This window comes from Cajanus cajan, chromosome 1 (assembly GCF_000230855.2).
Source record: "Cajanus cajan strain Asha chromosome 1, NIPB_CcT2T_4, whole genome shotgun sequence".
NCBI classification, from domain to species: Eukaryota; Viridiplantae; Streptophyta; class Magnoliopsida; order Fabales; family Fabaceae; genus Cajanus; species Cajanus cajan.
Genome location: NC_138517.1, coordinates 87,670,746 through 87,688,180, shown reverse-complemented (window position 1 = coordinate 87,688,180; position 17,435 = coordinate 87,670,746). Strand labels below are relative to the sequence as shown.

General features: G+C 30.9%; 2 protein-coding genes across 3 annotated transcripts; one reads left to right on the top strand and one right to left on the bottom strand.

Annotated features, from left to right (window-relative positions):
* Window positions 1-9,040: 9,040 nt before the first annotated feature.
* On the top strand, window positions 9,041-13,209 carry LOC114916216 (lipoxygenase 4, chloroplastic). The gene is made up of 4 exons (XM_029272522.2): window positions 9,041-9,432; window positions 11,490-11,665; window positions 11,763-12,029; window positions 12,282-13,209. The coding sequence occupies exons 3-4, from the start codon at window positions 11,782-11,784 to the stop codon at window positions 13,036-13,038; spliced, it is 1,005 nt and encodes a 334-aa protein (XP_029128355.2). The 5' UTR covers window positions 9,041-9,432; window positions 11,490-11,665; window positions 11,763-11,781; the 3' UTR covers window positions 13,039-13,209.
* On the bottom strand, window positions 12,225-17,227 carry LOC109804560 (uncharacterized). Of its 2 annotated transcripts, none has more exons than XM_083066605.1 (2): window positions 16,635-17,227; window positions 12,225-12,807 (listed from the first exon to the last, which is right to left on the bottom strand). In XM_083066605.1, the coding sequence occupies exons 1-2, from the start codon at window positions 17,066-17,068 to the stop codon at window positions 12,783-12,785; spliced, it is 459 nt and encodes a 152-aa protein (XP_082922731.1). In that variant the 5' UTR covers window positions 17,069-17,227; the 3' UTR covers window positions 12,225-12,782. The 2 variants fall into 2 exon arrangements, with proteins under 2 accessions (XP_082922731.1, XP_020222002.2); XM_020366413.3 differs by having other exon boundaries at window positions 12,225-12,847; window positions 16,635-17,226.
* Between the last annotated feature and the right edge of the window lie 208 nt (window positions 17,228-17,435).

Below are 17,435 nucleotides of genomic sequence, written 5' to 3'. Positions count from 1 at the left end.
TTTTGTTATAATACTATTTATTTTTGTTCAGTACATCACATTTACATTTTTACCCACTACCTCGCTGCATCAATAATTAATTTTACATATGATATTTTTCAATATTCATTGAATAACTGATAAAGTTTAACAACTAAAGCCCAACCAAATGTTTCAAACTACTGCTCTACATAATGATGGATGGGGTTTGCGGGGTTTCATCAACCTTTTACTGTCCCGAGGAGGATCATTAAATTGCCAAGACACCTCTATCCGTCCCACTCATCAATTAATCCAAAACTTTTTCGATATTAATCTAAATATGACCATCCTAGCATCCAGCGAAGCGTCACAATATCACTATTGATGTCCCAAATCATTAAATTAATAAAAAAATTTACATAATTAATTAATTATTATGGTTTGCGGTACAAAAATAGCACACATTTCTTACAAAATATCACTACATGCAATTAATTCTTCAGTGACTACATGTCAAACATTAAATCAACTATTAATGAATTTCATTATTAACCCTAACTCTACAAAATTTATATAATAAAATAAAATCTCAATTACAAAACCTTAACACACTTTAATCCTTTACAATGGACACAAATAAACTACATTCTTCACCACTTGCTATGAATTCTCCTGATGCCAACCGCATGAACACACAACCAATTACTATGGAAATGCCAGGGCCATCAACAAACAAAAGTCCAACCATTACGTCGTCAACAAATGCTGAACCCTTTGAAACCACTTCAACTTCTTTTGGGTTAGTTTAACAATGCATTTATTGTAAATCACTTGTATTCATTCATGGAAGTTCCATGCTTGTTAAACAATGCTTTTTTTACAGGCCAATAGAAGTTATTGCTCTAACCAATAATCCTGACACAACTAACCAACATGAAAATCATTCCAAGGTAACATTTTTTTTCTACTATATCTCAAAAATCATTGACATTACGTACATACATATGCTGAATTCATTTAATGGTTCATTTTGTAGAATGCAATTGAACTACTACTTGCTCAGAAAACTATTTAGGCCATATACTCCGCAACAAAACTCATTTCTAACATGACTCAGGTTTCGCATCAAACATTTTATACTTATTTTTTTATTCAACAACCTCAATCATATATACTAACTTATTTATTTACAACCTTCATTTATAGGGTGTTAATGAGCGTCTCCAGGAAATGGAGAAACAACTAAATGAAATACATCACAAGCTTGCAAAGATTGAGACCCAAATTAATATTACAAGAGACATAACTATCACTGCAATTTCTCGGTCAATGAATGTTTAACAAAATTCTCCAACATTACCAACTACAAACCCAGATACTGGAGTAAACACCACACCTAAGAGAATATATTCTCGGAATTCATCTCCATTGACAAAGCAATCCCAACGCAAGTTCGTTAATCAGTCACACATTCTCAATTAAGTTGATACAAGACCAAGTAAGTGTAAGATGATTGGTAAAAGCATTTTGAACAATAACAATATAGTTGGATATTCATCTTCTAACAAGACGAATGCAATTGAAGTGAAAGTTGATCATCATCAGTCAACCCAACGACCCAACTACAATCAAAATACTAGTTTTTCCATTCCACTCAAACGGAAGGTCCTATACAGTTTACATTACATTTCATTTACAATACATTGAATTACTTCTCAATCAAATTAGTTTTTCCATTCAACTGACTACAATTTATTTTTTTTTAGCCAACAATTAATGAAGCCTCATTGGAGTCACCTTCGCAATCCAATGTCTACAAAAACTTGACATTTAACGACTCAGCTGCACAAACCAATGTTAAAATACCTAACATACCAACTAAGTTAACACAAAATGCAAAAAACCAGGTTCAACAACCAAACAACACGGATGTGGAACATATACCATCAAGCGATGATGAGTTAGATGGTATCGTTGGTGTAGGCCACATTTTGCCACGGGTAAACAGTTTTACATTTTTACTTTTTTTTTCATTCAACTCGTCTAACACACCTCTATTGTAGAAAATCCACTCAATCTTTAGGCCCACCCAAGACATGGCATTAACAAAAGATCAATTACGACTATGCACCTATATTTTTTACCCTGACTATAAACTCAGGTTACCATTTTCATAACTCCTTCATACTGTATTAAATATTTACAACTTCATTTTTTTGTTTTTTTTATACTTAATTTTGTAATTTTTTTTTGTAGTGAAGTACTCATAAAAATCAATTACACAGAGGTTACAAGACAACAATTACAATGTTTAAGTCCTGGAAATAAAATCAAACATCAGGTATACGTCACAATTATCTATTTCATAATGTTTATTCATGTACAACAATACTCATTACCCTTTCTGCTCTCTAACCTCATTAGGTTGTTACTTGGATGTCAATGAAGATCACTGATATGCAGGACAAGATTACTAACCAAACCATTTGGTCTCTTCCTCCAGAATTTGCGGTAAAATACTGTAATTTTACTTTAAATTTTTTTTATAATGTACAATTATAAAGTTCAAATAACATCCATTATCAACATTTTGATGATTAGTTATTGTTCTTTACTACACCTAATAACATGTATCAAAATTGTCATATTTGCAGAGAGCTATCATTGAAGGAGACACAATTGAAGACCTATTGGAAACATATGCCAAACACTGGATGAAACCATATAAAAAATTAAAATATGTATACTTCATTCCATATTTCTTTCACATCAAATGCTAAACTATTTATTTAACTACATTTGTTTTACACATTTAATACAATATATTCCTTTTGATAGATATATGTGCCAATTGAGGAATATAGCAGACACTGGTATTTAATGGTTCTTAGCTTAGAAGACAATGTAATATACCATTTGGATTCTTATCTAAAGGAGGAAAGATTTGGTCGTAGATGTGACAACATGATGCGAATTGTATGTCACAAATAACTTCAAATAAATCAACCATGCTAAATTCACTATCAATTTCATACATACTTTTTTTCTGTTTCAGTCCAATGTCATAATACAAATGATGGAATCAAGTTTTTATCCTAAAGATTTTGTTAAAGAATTAGTACATGGAGAAAGCTGGGATATTTTACAAGGAAGGGCAGTTCCAAATTGTGGCCATAGGTAATCAATACTAATTTACTTTACATTTCTTTTTCATAATGAATTTTACATTGACAATTTCTCTTTTCCAATGCATAACAGTAACAACTCTATTATTTGGGTTTTGCAATGGATGGATATGGAATATGCATTCCAACCAAACTTAATCAAAGTGGTGAGCAAATAATGCAATACCATTCATATTACATCTTATTTTACTTATGCATATTAATTTATGTCAAACAATGTCACATTTTCAGAGCCTTGATGAAGAAACCGTTCGAATGAAAATTGCGTTAGATTTGGTATCTGGTGATCATAATGAATGTAAACGCACCATCCAGATCAGAGCTGCAAAATTCTGTCAAAATATTGGACTATCATAAATTGAATACAAACAAACAGCTTCACCAATCAACCTACACCTTTACGATTAACATCATGTGCTGTGCTGGACATTTTTTGATGCTTATTCTGGATGCAAAAATTACTATCACTTGGCCCAATTACGTTTTGCTTGCTTTTTTTGAATATATATTTTGTAACACATCCAATATAATTGTACCTTTCTTCCGAACTTTCCAACACTCACCCAAACAATCACATTTTTATCATTTATTAAATGCAATGAATCCAATATAATTGTACTTTAAATGTAGTATTTAAACATGTTTTTTAATTATATTCTACATCCAAAAACACAAATCCATTTTTAATCACATGCTTTTTATTATTTTAATGCTTAAGAGTAAAATTCATTACTGACATTATTAAATCACTATTTCTGCCATTAACAACTTCCAATCAATAGTTAATGACCAATTTCATCTGCTACAAACATGCACGAATCCATACCCAATTAAAAACTATGAAAATTTAACATACCCATATCTTAAATATCTAAATTTACAACGACATAATGCAACCTCAAACCGCTTCCAACATTCTAACTTAAACCACACTTTACCACACAACTCACCATACCTATAACCTATCTATCATATTTCACATAACCAACCCAAAAAATATATACTTGCCACACCAAATTCATACTAACTAATCTGTTCAATTTCACGTTTCAACAAATTAACATGCAATATCAGCTAACAATTACATTTCTTCATTTCATCAAATTGCTATATATCAGTTATAATTACTAATGAACCATTGTTTACCCACACGAATATAATGAACCTCACTTTTAAACACCATTCTCCTTCAACCATCAAATACTTTTCCCACAACTTTTGTAATTATTAATAACACACCTAAAAATAACGTATTCTGCTACACAATTAATTCATCACGGACTTCCAAACCTATCACAAAATTTGTATTCTGCTAACAAACCCAACATTCTACAAAATTAACAACATTAAGGGTTACAGAGACACCTAACCATGACGACCACCTGCTCATAAAGTCACACAACTTATTCCATGTTCTTTAACCTGCAGTTGTATCTCTGCATTCTCTGCTTCAACTAACGAAATTTTGTGTTTAACAATCTATCGCAGGACAAACAGCATTACAAACGTATACACACAAAATGATGGATCAACTTCATAAACTTCGTAAAACAATAACGTACCTAAACTTCCTCAAATGCCGCACAAACGTCATCTCTGTAAAATACAACCTCACACTGCATTCACTCAATATGACTTCGCCTTAACTGCATAACACGCCGCACTGTGTTACCATTCATCTCAAACTAAATTTCATATAATCAAATATAACAAACATCAAATTTGTCAATAACATTTTTAGATAAACGGAGGAAATAGAGTAAACAACAATACCATTACCCTAAACCCAAATTTCAACAAACCCTAACTCTAAACCTACATTCAACAACCTCTAAAGCACCACATATGTTAACTTAAAATTACAAAAAATAGGTAAAAAAACCAAACAAAAATGGAAACAAACAACAAAACCAAAAATTCATCCATCAACCATGTTCACCCGACGACAATCTTCTTCTTCTTCTGCGCAATGCCCTCAAAAAACGCATCAACAATCACCTCTTCCAACTCCAAATTCCACAAACCCTTTACCTCATATCTCAGCTTCACGGAAAGTAAAATACCCATCAATAATGCTTAATGTCAAACGAATTTCATAAAATGTCAAACGAATTTCAAAAAGGCTTCGTTGTTTAAAACAAATTTCTTTACCTGTACAAAATTTTGTTTATGGATTTTTGGACGCCTTGCGGACTGCGACAAACAAAACAGGACGCCCGTGCGCAGCCGCCCGTGCGTAGCCGTCCGTGCGTCGACGGACTTCACCCACGTTTGCCAACACCTAACAAAGACAATGACAGCACCTCCACCTGCTACCACCTCACTTACGTCATAAACCGAACCCTACACAATACGAAAAAACACCAAACTTCGAAGGACTACTCTGCAATTTGAAAATCTTACTCTAAATTTCAATCACAACCGTTAATTTTTTTAAATGTTATATCTATGGTCAGTAATCATTCACTATTCATTCACCACCCATAGACCATGTGAAAGTGGTCTCTCAGAGAATTCACCCTAGACAAAATATGTTAATGTGCAGTGACTTTTCAACCTTGATAGAGAAAAGTAAATATGTTGGTACAAAAAGGCTTTTCCATCTTTATGATAGAGAAAAGTAAATATATTGATACAAAAAGACTTTTCTATCTTTATGATAGAGAAAAGTAAATATGTTAGTACAAAAAGGTTTTTCCATCTTTATGAAAGTAAATAAATATGTTGGTACAAGCAACTTTCCCACCTTGATGCAAAATGATGAATATGTCAGTACAAGGCCATGTTAAAAAAAAAATTGATGTGTGGGTGCAAATGTGTTATGTATGATGAATTCTTCACCTTGATCTAAAATGTGAAAATGTTAGTACAAGTTATGACAAAATGTACGACTCTGATATGTTTAGATTTATTGTTGATTCGTCAAAATAGATTGGATTGAGGTAATTCGTTAAATAAAAATGGACTAAATGTCTTGTTTCACCCCCAGATTATATTATATTTTTTATTTTATTCATTATATTTTTTGAGATAATTATTTTATTATTTTAACATAATACCGATAAAAAAACTTGATATTCATAAATGATAGGGCATTTTTATTTTACTCTAAACTTTATTAAAAATACTTTAAGGTATATATAAGATTAATAATAAAATAGAAAAATTAACAATTGAAATAAAAAATTGTAATTAAAATAATTTATCTATGTATAAAAAATCACAAGAGTTTAAAATTAATTAAAAGTTTATAAAATTGAGCTTTTCTGACAAAAAATAAATTTAAATTTAAAATATCATATAAATATGTTTATTTATGTCATTTTATATTTATTAAATTAAATACTTCAATGAATAAATATTTTACCAAAAAATTATAATTCAATAAACTAACTAAACAACTTTTGGTCACTGTAACTATTAACTTTCTGCTTCCGGTTATTTTTTCAGCTTCTAACTTGTTTTTCAAATTTTTAACTATCTTTTCAATATTCTTACAATTTTTTCTAATAAGAATAATATGAGTAAAGTTTTAAGAAAACTACAATTTAAGTGAATTAAAATATTAATTAATATTTTAATTTCAACAACTAGAAGCAGATAAATCAGGGATTCAGGTCATACATGTTATGCACGAGTGTGAACACGAGATAATCTAAATTTTCATTTACTCATATCAGCAACATGCACTATAATATGTTTGAGACATATAAGTCAATTCATATTTTAAATTTAACCATAAACGTATTTAACATGTATTAAATTTCACTAATATAATTAACAATATGACGCATAACTATTATAAGGATTAAAATAAAAATATACATGAAAATTTAGATTTGATATCGTTATTGTTGATGTATTTTTTGTTTTTAATGATAAAAAACAATTAACATGCACCAAAAGCTGTTATATATTCCCAGAAGTCTGATCCACACATGTAAGATCGAGTTGTATCATGGTGTTAATTTATGTTCATACTTGATTATTTAGCTTATTTTGAAAGAATGAAAAATTATTTTTCCAAATTTTGAGAAAAATATTTTTTTTTAAAGTAAATTCATTATCAGACAAACACTAATTTGGTAGTCATCATATCATTATCAAATGAAAAATTATGAATTCATCTGGCAGACAACTTATTTTGTCTTTTATCTCATTGTTTTGAAGCCATCAAACTTAGTTTTAATTATATTTGTGTTCACATTTTTTTTTAGAATTTTAGTTATTTTAGTTGAATCCAATAAATTTATAATTTTAAGTTCCTATATTCACTATTTGATAATTTCTTCTATATATTATATGTCGGCTATTTTATATTAGAACATTTTCTTTAAAAAGATGTTTTAGATCTACTGGTCGTGAATAAGAAGATTACACAAATTGTCAATTAATTGCGATGGGAAATTTTGGATAATTAGTTGTTAAATATGCCAAAACATCACTCATTTTGCACTGTTGAGAACACGTCAAACCAATAAACGTGTGAAAGAGACTGTGTTTTTTACTTTTTAGTCTTTCGTGATTGATATTAGAGACCGATCCAAAAAATTTATTTTTTTCCATCGTTATTTTGCCTCTGTGATTGTCTGGTATAATTTGTCTTTTTTTATTATTTCATAATTCATTCCAAGCTGAATGTGATCTTTGTATTTTTTTAAATATTATTATTCATAATCTATTATTAATGGTTGATGAAAACAAAAAATTATGAGCATAAAATATTAAATAAAAAGTATTACTCTAATTTTGAAAAAAAAATTAATGTAAAATTAACAACATTAATGAGTAATTTTAAATTTAAATAATAAAAAATTAATATTTAATATAATATTAAGTCTTTTTATTTTTTTTATTTTAGGCTTAAATTTTTTTTACAGGATCCTAATAATATACGCCGAGTATTCGATATTTCAAAATATGCAATAATAATGCATTTTTTTTTCTTAGATAGAAACTGTACGTCTAAAATAACATATCTATATAATTAACATAATAAGTGATGATAGAAACTATTTTAAAAATTTAGTGAAGATTAAAAATTAAAAAAAAAAAGCAAATTCAACTAATAGCATTTTACAACTAACCCTAATTTAATTTCAATTCATCAATTAAAATGACGTGCCATTGATTGATGGATATATATACACATATAATATAAATTTATATGCTGTTGGTTTTGGACATTAGAGATGATTCCTCTCGATTATATTTGTTTGCAATTTATATATATATATATATATATATATATATATATATATATATATATATATATTATATTTTATATATTATTTTAATAAATTGTTTTAAATTTAATTATATATTTTATAATTTTTTATTAAATAAATGAAATTCAATGAACTAAAAATATTTTAACATATATTTTAAATATTCTTTAGTAATATTGAGTTAAATATATATTCTAATTTATATATTTTAATATAATATACATTATTTTATTAGTAAATATTATTAATTGTTAGTTGTTAATGAGAGAATTCAAACTTATCCTTTTTATTTATGAGGTATTATTTAAGTTAAACAAATTAAACTATATTTTAAAATATAAAGAATGGAGAGTATAATACTCTTGTATATTGTAAAAGAGTATCGTAATTTATAATACTCTTGTTAATGAGAGAATTTAAACTTACCCTTTTTAATTTAGTGCTTTATTATTAGTGATTCTATTGAGTTGCCTTGTGATTCACAGTATTCACAATGTTCAAATGGTGTTTGTTTTTGGACAGTTTTGTGGATATGAAATATCCACGTTAGTCGACGGCATTGAATTGGCGGCTTGTGTATGGTATTTCTACTTGTGGCTATAAAGTTGGCTCTTAAATCTAAAGTGAATCGTATTCAATTTTTACGATCCTAACAGAACACGTACAGGAGGAGAACACGTGGTTGAAAATGGCCTTGGCCAAAGAAATTATGGGACAGTGTATGGTGGAAGCATTTTGCTCAAATGTTTCAAGATTGTCTTTGCAACCTAAACGTTGGTGCATTAAGAGGCATGGAGCAGTTACCATGACATACTCGGAGCTTAAGACCATGTTGCAACAAGAAGCACCCTTTAATTTTATCAAGGATGACTCGTCCAAGAGAGACCTTGCCCTCAATCCTGTCACTTTGACCATTACGGCAACTGTAACCATAAAAAATAGTAAGATCACTTATACGGAGAAGATGGCCATGATGCTTCCACAATTTGATGTTTTCAACAATGCCCTTCGTGAAAGAGGAATTGTCATACAGCTAGTTAGCACTCAAGTTCAACCCGGTAACCACTTTCTTTCTTGCACGTAACTTTTATTAAGTATTACACCGCTCAATAATCTTATATTAAATGTGAATTTTATAAATCTAATCATTAAATTGAAAGTTTTTTACTCTTAAATTATATATACAAAATTTTATTAATCTAAGATAATTTAATAATTTGTTCTTATAAAATAAAATTGACATAATATATTTATTTTAAAATATATTAAAATATGAACACTTTGATTATTTTCAAAATTGTTGTTCAATTTTAACAAATTTTGATATAAAGTAATATAAATTTTCAATATAACAGTTAGATTTACAAAATTCACATTTAATATAAAATACATACTAATAATTAAAGTCGTGCACAAACTTTATCGTACATAATTTTTAATCTCACAAGGGTGTCCTTGAGAAAATTCTATTTTTTTTTCTTCATAAAAATAATTGAAAGAGAGGAAAACAATCTTCCCAAACACGCTATAAGTTCTTAAATTTTTAAGTTTAATTTATTCTTACAAATCAATTAATAAGATGATCACGAGTATCTAAGTTTTATAACCTTTTAATTTATCAACCATTTATAATTAATGTGAATTTTTTTTTCTTTCTAATACACCCATCATATATAATACTGAAATTGGGGCACGAATATATAACATATAGGTAGCATAGGTGTTCAAAACAAAAATACTAAATTGGACTGGTTATGAATATTGAACTATAAATTAATTGAACTTTTTTTCCAAAAGAAAATTAAATTAAATTAAACTATAAAAACTGAAATATGTCTATAAAGCGGTAAAAATTCTCCTGTTTTTATTTTTTCTTATATTAATATTAAAAAAATAGTTGGGTTGAATTCAAATCAAAATATAGTTCAATTCAAATTTGAGAAAACATTCGTTGGATTAATAAAGTAGTTTAGTTTTGTCTGAACTATTTTTTTAGTTTAATTTGATTTAGACGAATTATTTTTGTAATTTAATTCAATTCTGCTACAGTTTAATTAGTTCAATTCAGCATTTTTTAACATCCCTATTGGACAGGTGAACCAAGAACAAAGTGCATGAACAACCATGTTATTTGGCACCTTGAGAGAGAGACATAAATTAAGAAGTATAGATATGACGTGTAATATATGATTTGATATGGAAAGAGAGACGCAGAAAAAAAGTATTGAATAGAAAAAATTCTTATATAGTACATGATCACTAAATATTTATGATACGAACCAATGATCATCATATAACTTTTTTATAAAAATAAATCAATTTAAGAAAACTTAATAACATTTAATTACTTAATATGTAAAGATTAATTAGAAAACGTGTGATTTAGAAATACTTAATAATTTTGTCCATATATCATTACATGTGACCTAATAAGAGATTTGAGGTAAATTTTGAGTACATGATACATTTTAGGCCTAACTTATATCTATAAAATCAATTTCAAAGGTTAGAAGTGCTTGCATGCTTATTTAGATAAGTTTCTCTAAAAATAATTTTTAAGAGAGACAAATAAAAAGAAAAACATAAATGAGATTCTATATAAAATAAAATAACTTATGTATAAGTTAAAAAAAAATATTTTAGAGAAATTAAAGAAAAAATTTCTAGAAATTATCATATGCATTAGTTAATTTTAACTTGCGAAAAAAATTCATTTCATTTTTCTTTCTTATAAACTTGTGGAAAAATTTATACCAACGTACCTTAAGTTTTATAAGCTTCTATGATACACTATTTTTAGTTAATGAATTGGGATTTTTTCTCGATTGACATTAATTGTAAAAGGAGGATAAATTTTTCATTTTTTACTAAAATTTATTTATATTTGTATCTTACTAGAGCCACCTTAGTAATAAAAGTTAAAGCAGATGTACAAGTATTTAAATTTTAATCTTTATTGTCGTTACTTTTAACACGTTGAAAACCATTTTACTTAACAAAACAATTCAATATAATGTTGTCAGATTAGCTCAGTTAATCACTGTTCTCTCCTTGTTATATAGTTTTCAATTAATTATTAGCATTTGATTTATTTGAGTGCCTTATGAAATTGAAGGAACAATGGAGCCAAAGCTAAGTAACCATGTTGTGTTGGACTGGTTGAAACACTTCAAGGTTGAGGATGAGAGGTCCACATATAAGGTAGAATTTGAGATAGATTCAAATTTTGGGTTACCAGGAGCAGTTACTGTGAGTCAATGATGTCGGTGTTCACCAGCTTGTCCATCACTGGTATGCGATTCAACAAATCTTGTGTGTTTCCTAAAGCCAAATTCTTTAACTTATCCAATACATGGAATACGATATATAAGCTGTGTTTGCTAAACAGGTTGAGGACCCACGCATGCATGGAACCATTCATCATTGCATCTCACCGTCAATTGAGTATTATGCACCCTATTTTCAAACTTCTAAAGCCTCATTTGAAACACACATTGCAAATAAATGCATTGGCTCGTGAGGCTCTCATCAATGAAGGTGGCATCATTGAATCAGATTTTTCTCCCGGCAGATACAACATTGAGATACTCTCAGCTGCCTATAGAGATTGGTGGCGTTTTGACATGGAGGCCCTTCCTGCTGACCTCATTAGAAGGTTTGTTATTAGACTCATGATAAACAATACCCTTTTTTTTAAAAAAAAATCATTAAAGATTAGTCTTTATCAGAAAATCTGAATGACTAAATTTAGTGGTCTTTTCCCATAAATATTTTTTTTTTCTTACAAGTCTAAATTTCATAATCTTAAGTTTTATTTCACTCAAACTCATAATTTGTTGACGAAAAAAAATTTATAAACATGTGAACTAATCGTTAATATTATATCGTTTTAATCATAATAATGCAGGGGAATGGCAGAACCAGATCCAACAAAGCCACACGGGCTAAGACTACTGATTGAAGATTACCCTTATGCAAATGATGGTCTTCTTATATGGTTTGCTTTGGAGAACTTGGTTAGGACTTACGTGAACTACTACTACCGTGATGAGATGATGATCCAGTCAGACAATGAGCTCCAAGCATGGTATAGTGAGGCCATCAATGTGGGCCATGCTGACCATGCAAATGCAAGTTGGTGGCCCACAATCTCTACTCTCAGTGACCTTACATCAATACTCACCACACTCATATGGGTTGCTTCGGTCCAACATTCAGCACTGAATTTTGGGCAATACCCCCTTGGTGGGTATGTCCCAATGCGATCCCCACATATGAAGAAGTTGCTACCCAAAGAGGAGGATCCGGAGTACAAAGAATTCTTGGAAGACCCAGAAGGATACTTGTTGTCTTGCTTGCCAAATTTGTTTGAAACCACCAAGTTTCTGGCAGTGGTTAACATACTTTCTCAGCATTCACCAGATGAAGAATACCTAGGGCAGAGGAAGGATTTGTCAGATTGGGCTGCTGACCCTGAAATCATACAGGCATTCTATAAGTTTTCCATGGATATAAAGATAATAGAAAAGGAGATTGAGAACAGAAATAAAGACCCAAAACGTAGAAATAGATGTGGTGCTGGAATTCCACCATATGAATTGCTCATAGCCTCCTCTGGTCCTGGTGCTACTTGTAGAGGAGTACCAAATAGCATAAGTATATAGACATCTTGTAAAGATACAAATGTGTTGACTCCAAACGATAGATACATTATCATTAGATGCCCCTTAGGTAAATCTTTAGGTGGTAGCAATGCTAGAGGAATAGTCATAAAGTAATGATGCACTTTTAACAATTTTGTATCAGTTTTTGAAGTATTTTTCCTCTTTCCATTACATCGAGCATTTTATCCAACACTTATCTATTTATTTTTACATATCGTAAGAGTAAACTTTGTTGTATAAAATTGATCTACAGACAAAATGATGTCGCAAAAGCATGTACTTGTGTAGCACATATATTGGAATAAACAAAGACTGAAAATTGTAAATATTTCCCATCAATTGAACGTTTACAGTTTGTACCATTTCAGCTGTGTGAATAAATACCCAAGCCCTAGAAGCAAACCCTACTTGAAATTGAGAAACCTCACATTTTGCAAGGATAGGGACATCCAAATAACAAGCATTAGAAGCAGGCAGTTAATGACTGATTGCAACGGTGGCGGCAATGGTAATAAGACTCGTTGCATGAGAGACACTACCCAAGGAAGCATTAAAAGATTTATAAAGGCGGGTATATGAGGCAATTGGAAGAAGTCTATTATTTAATGCAAAATCTTTTAATGGAATAGGCACACCAATCTCCAGGAAAATGGAATTTTTATAATTGAATCATTTGGCAGCAATATTGCTACGAAGAAAATATCACCATTAATATTATTATATACGGTACTTCATATATGTGCACTAATCAATAGTCACTTCCTGAGGGCAGTTATTCAGTGACTGGTCTTGGGGGAGAAAGTTCACAAAATTTCTGCCCTTCTTGTAATCTATATAACTGGATTTCTTCATGCCACCCAGAAACCAGATAAAATAATCTAAAATATCGCATAAAACAATAACTACATATAGAGTGCATTTAGATCGATAAAGTGACTATTATGCAATTATGCATCACATAGAAATCATTGACTAATTCTAATGCAAAATATAGCTGGAATACTACAAGGCTAATAGAAAAATGAGAGAAGAAACAAGTGCACTATCCACGTGTAAATGCAATTGCATTTACAATTTTGAAGTAGGTGAAACATGGACTCTGCCATATACAGTCTTCCAACAACCTAGGTTGTGAAAATTAACATCCTATCTAGGACCACATGGTGAAAGACAAATTATGTGCTAGTGATTGTAAGATCCCACTTAAAGTACAAATTTACACAAACATATATATGCATATAAAGTAACATAAATGTGAAAAAATAACCTTTAAATCACTACTAAAATTTTATTAAACTTAATTTGAAAATGTATGTAAGATCCTACCTAAATTAGAATTTAGGTCCAAACATGTATATAAATATAAAAAAAATTTAAAAAAATAAAAATCCAGGTTTAGAAAATAATCTTTAAATAACTGTCAAGTACCAACATTTAATTAACCTCAGTTTGAAAAATGTATAAGGTAGTCACCAACAACTCTCAGGTCACAAAATCACAAATTAAGCAAAAGCTGCAAATTAACACCTCCAAATATAAAAGATTACAACACATAAAACTAAATCACTAAAGAAAGCAGCCCAGCTCTGGATATATGTAGCAAATCATTCAAGCCATGATCACCATATTTGTTATCTTCAAATGATTTTCATTTCCATTATTATCCATGGCATCTTCTCCAACTCCATCAAATTCATATATAAAATTTGGAAACCCCACGTTATCAAGAGAGCAAACCAACAAAACCTCTAGCGTCTTCTCCAACTTGAATCAAGTTGTGTCTTCATTCAGAGTGCTTAAACACAAGTTGCTTATATCATCGGATGAAAGATCAAGGTTATATACTAAATAGCATTTCTAGCATAGGACAGCAATGTTAAATAAACTCACTTAATGGTATCTTCGAATTTTCACAGCAGCAAAATAGAGGAATATAAAAGTCAAAGTGGAGAGCAAATTGGACGAACAGAGAAGTTGAAATGCAGAGCAAATTCGAAGAACAGAGGACTTGAAATGCAGAGCAAGTAGGAGGTACAGAGATATTGAAATGCAGAGCAAATTGGAGGGTCAGAGGAGTTGAAATAGAGAGCAAAACAGGAACCGCAAATTGGCAACTATGAAAGATTGACACCATGAACTTGAATTCTAGAACAAATAAACAACCACTCCCTGCAACAAATGTTTGTGCTTTGGGGTTTGAGAGACACTAAAGAAAAGAGCTTGACAGGCTGAAAGACAACAAATTGAGAGTTGGGATGAATGAGAGGAAGATAACGCTCATATTAGGTCAAGAACAACTCACTTAGGCCGTGTGTCATAGTCAAAGGTCACCCAGCTTAACCAACCAGTGTCACAGTCGCCCAACTCATGATATAAGCTTACCCAGAGATCCCAATATAATTCCACCGGAATATGATATTCAGAGTGAACAGTATTAAAAAGGGAGTATGATCATAGGATCACCCCATCTCTTGAGTAAACATGCATGTTGACAACCTTGCAATAAGACTATGAAATAAACTCAAGTATAAAGTAACATATTGGCAATTATCAAAGACATAAGTCTATTTAATAATTGTCACTCTACTCTATGCTGCTTGTAGAATTAAGTTTGGATATTAAATTATAAAGAATGTACTAAAATGCTGATTGTTAGAAATGCACCATGGACCAATTATATCAAATGTCTATTATAATTAAGATTACTGGCACGAAACATTTCTAGCATTTTCAAATTGTATTTTGAACTCTAGGCTCAGCTTTTTTGTCGGCTTGAAGCAATTTTTAACTAAAAAATCACAAGAAATAATCAAGTCCAATTATCCTCAAATAAGTTAAACTCCTTTATATTTCATCCACAAACATCAGAAATCTCTAAGCATTGACGAGGAGGCATAAACTTAGCTTCATCAACCGAGCCAGTGAAACACTTCATCAATCATTTGGCTCTCACGGATTCTTTTATTGCTTAGTCGAGTTAAATACAATGAAATTTCTTAACTTGCACAACCAAATGGCTTCATCTATCTTAAGAAAGTGGATTAAGGAATTTAACTCAACTTCACAAAATTAGCATGTAAGATGAGGACTGCTTCTCAATTATAAATACTAATATGATCATCTTATACTTATTAGTCGATGTGAAATCTCTAACAATTCAATTACTTCTACCCAAAAATTGTTCTTTACAAGAGGAGCATCAGCAAAACCCATAGAGTTTGTAAATTCTAAACATCAAAATGAAAAGACGATTTTCAGAATTATGCCAAAACAATGCACCATTATTTCTCGAAACTCTTCATAATCGAATAAAACATCCAACTGCAATTCCCCCAAACCCACACCCGTTCACATTACAGTATAACAAGTTGAATTACTTTAAAAAGATTAATGCCTGGAGAAGCAGCAGTTAAGAAGTTAAAATGAATGGCACTCAGTGTAATGGAAGCAAGGGAAGGCAATTGAGAACTTTAGAAGCAACGCATGACTAAAGAGCGATTTGATATAAAGAAAAAACGTGAGATCCGATTTTTACAAGGTAAATAAAAAGGCTGAAATGCAAATAAAAAGAAGTAAAAGTAATAAATCAATCATACTTCTCCCTCCAAGAGTAAACGAGGAAGAAAACCCAGGAGAGGGCCAAGAGGAGATCACCAACGGTCTGGCGGAGCCAATCCCAGGCGAGATCCTCGACCTTGCGTTCGAAGTAGATTCTCCAGACGGCCATGAAGAAGTGGAGGAGCGTGCAGCCCTTGGCGAAGAAGGCCTGAAAGTCGCGGTCTTTGACGAAGGAGACCATGAAGAGGAGGAAGCCTATGGCGACCAGGAGGAGGCCGGAGAAGGAGTCGGAGGTCTTGATGAGGAGCTGGTCGTGCGGCGTGGATCCGAGGAGCTTCGTCGCCGTCTGCACGCCGTGGCCGAACGTGTAGACCTCCTTCATGTAGAACATCATCAGCGCCCCACACGTCATCGCTATCAGCGAGTGCAGGATGCAGATCACCAGAAACGCCGCAGAGGATCCCGTTCTCATTCTCTAAAACCCTAATCCTCATCCCCAAATACTTTCATCTTCATAAATTGGCCAAGATTCCATTATACTGACGTAAGCGGTAAGCCAGAGATTCTAAGATAAGGATCCCATGCCATGGGTCCCGCTCTCACGCCGTGCCTGCCGCACCTAATTAATACACTCTTTTTTCTTTCCTTTTTTGGACACTATGCATATGCACTTCCATCTTTCCTTAATTACTTACTAACATAAAATAGCTTTAAATATCTACCACTAACTCATTATTTTTTAAACTATTTTTTTAATACATATATGGTCAATGCTAAGACCACAACTTGTTTCAACTCATATTTATGTATATACTGCTATTTAATATCTGTAATCCACA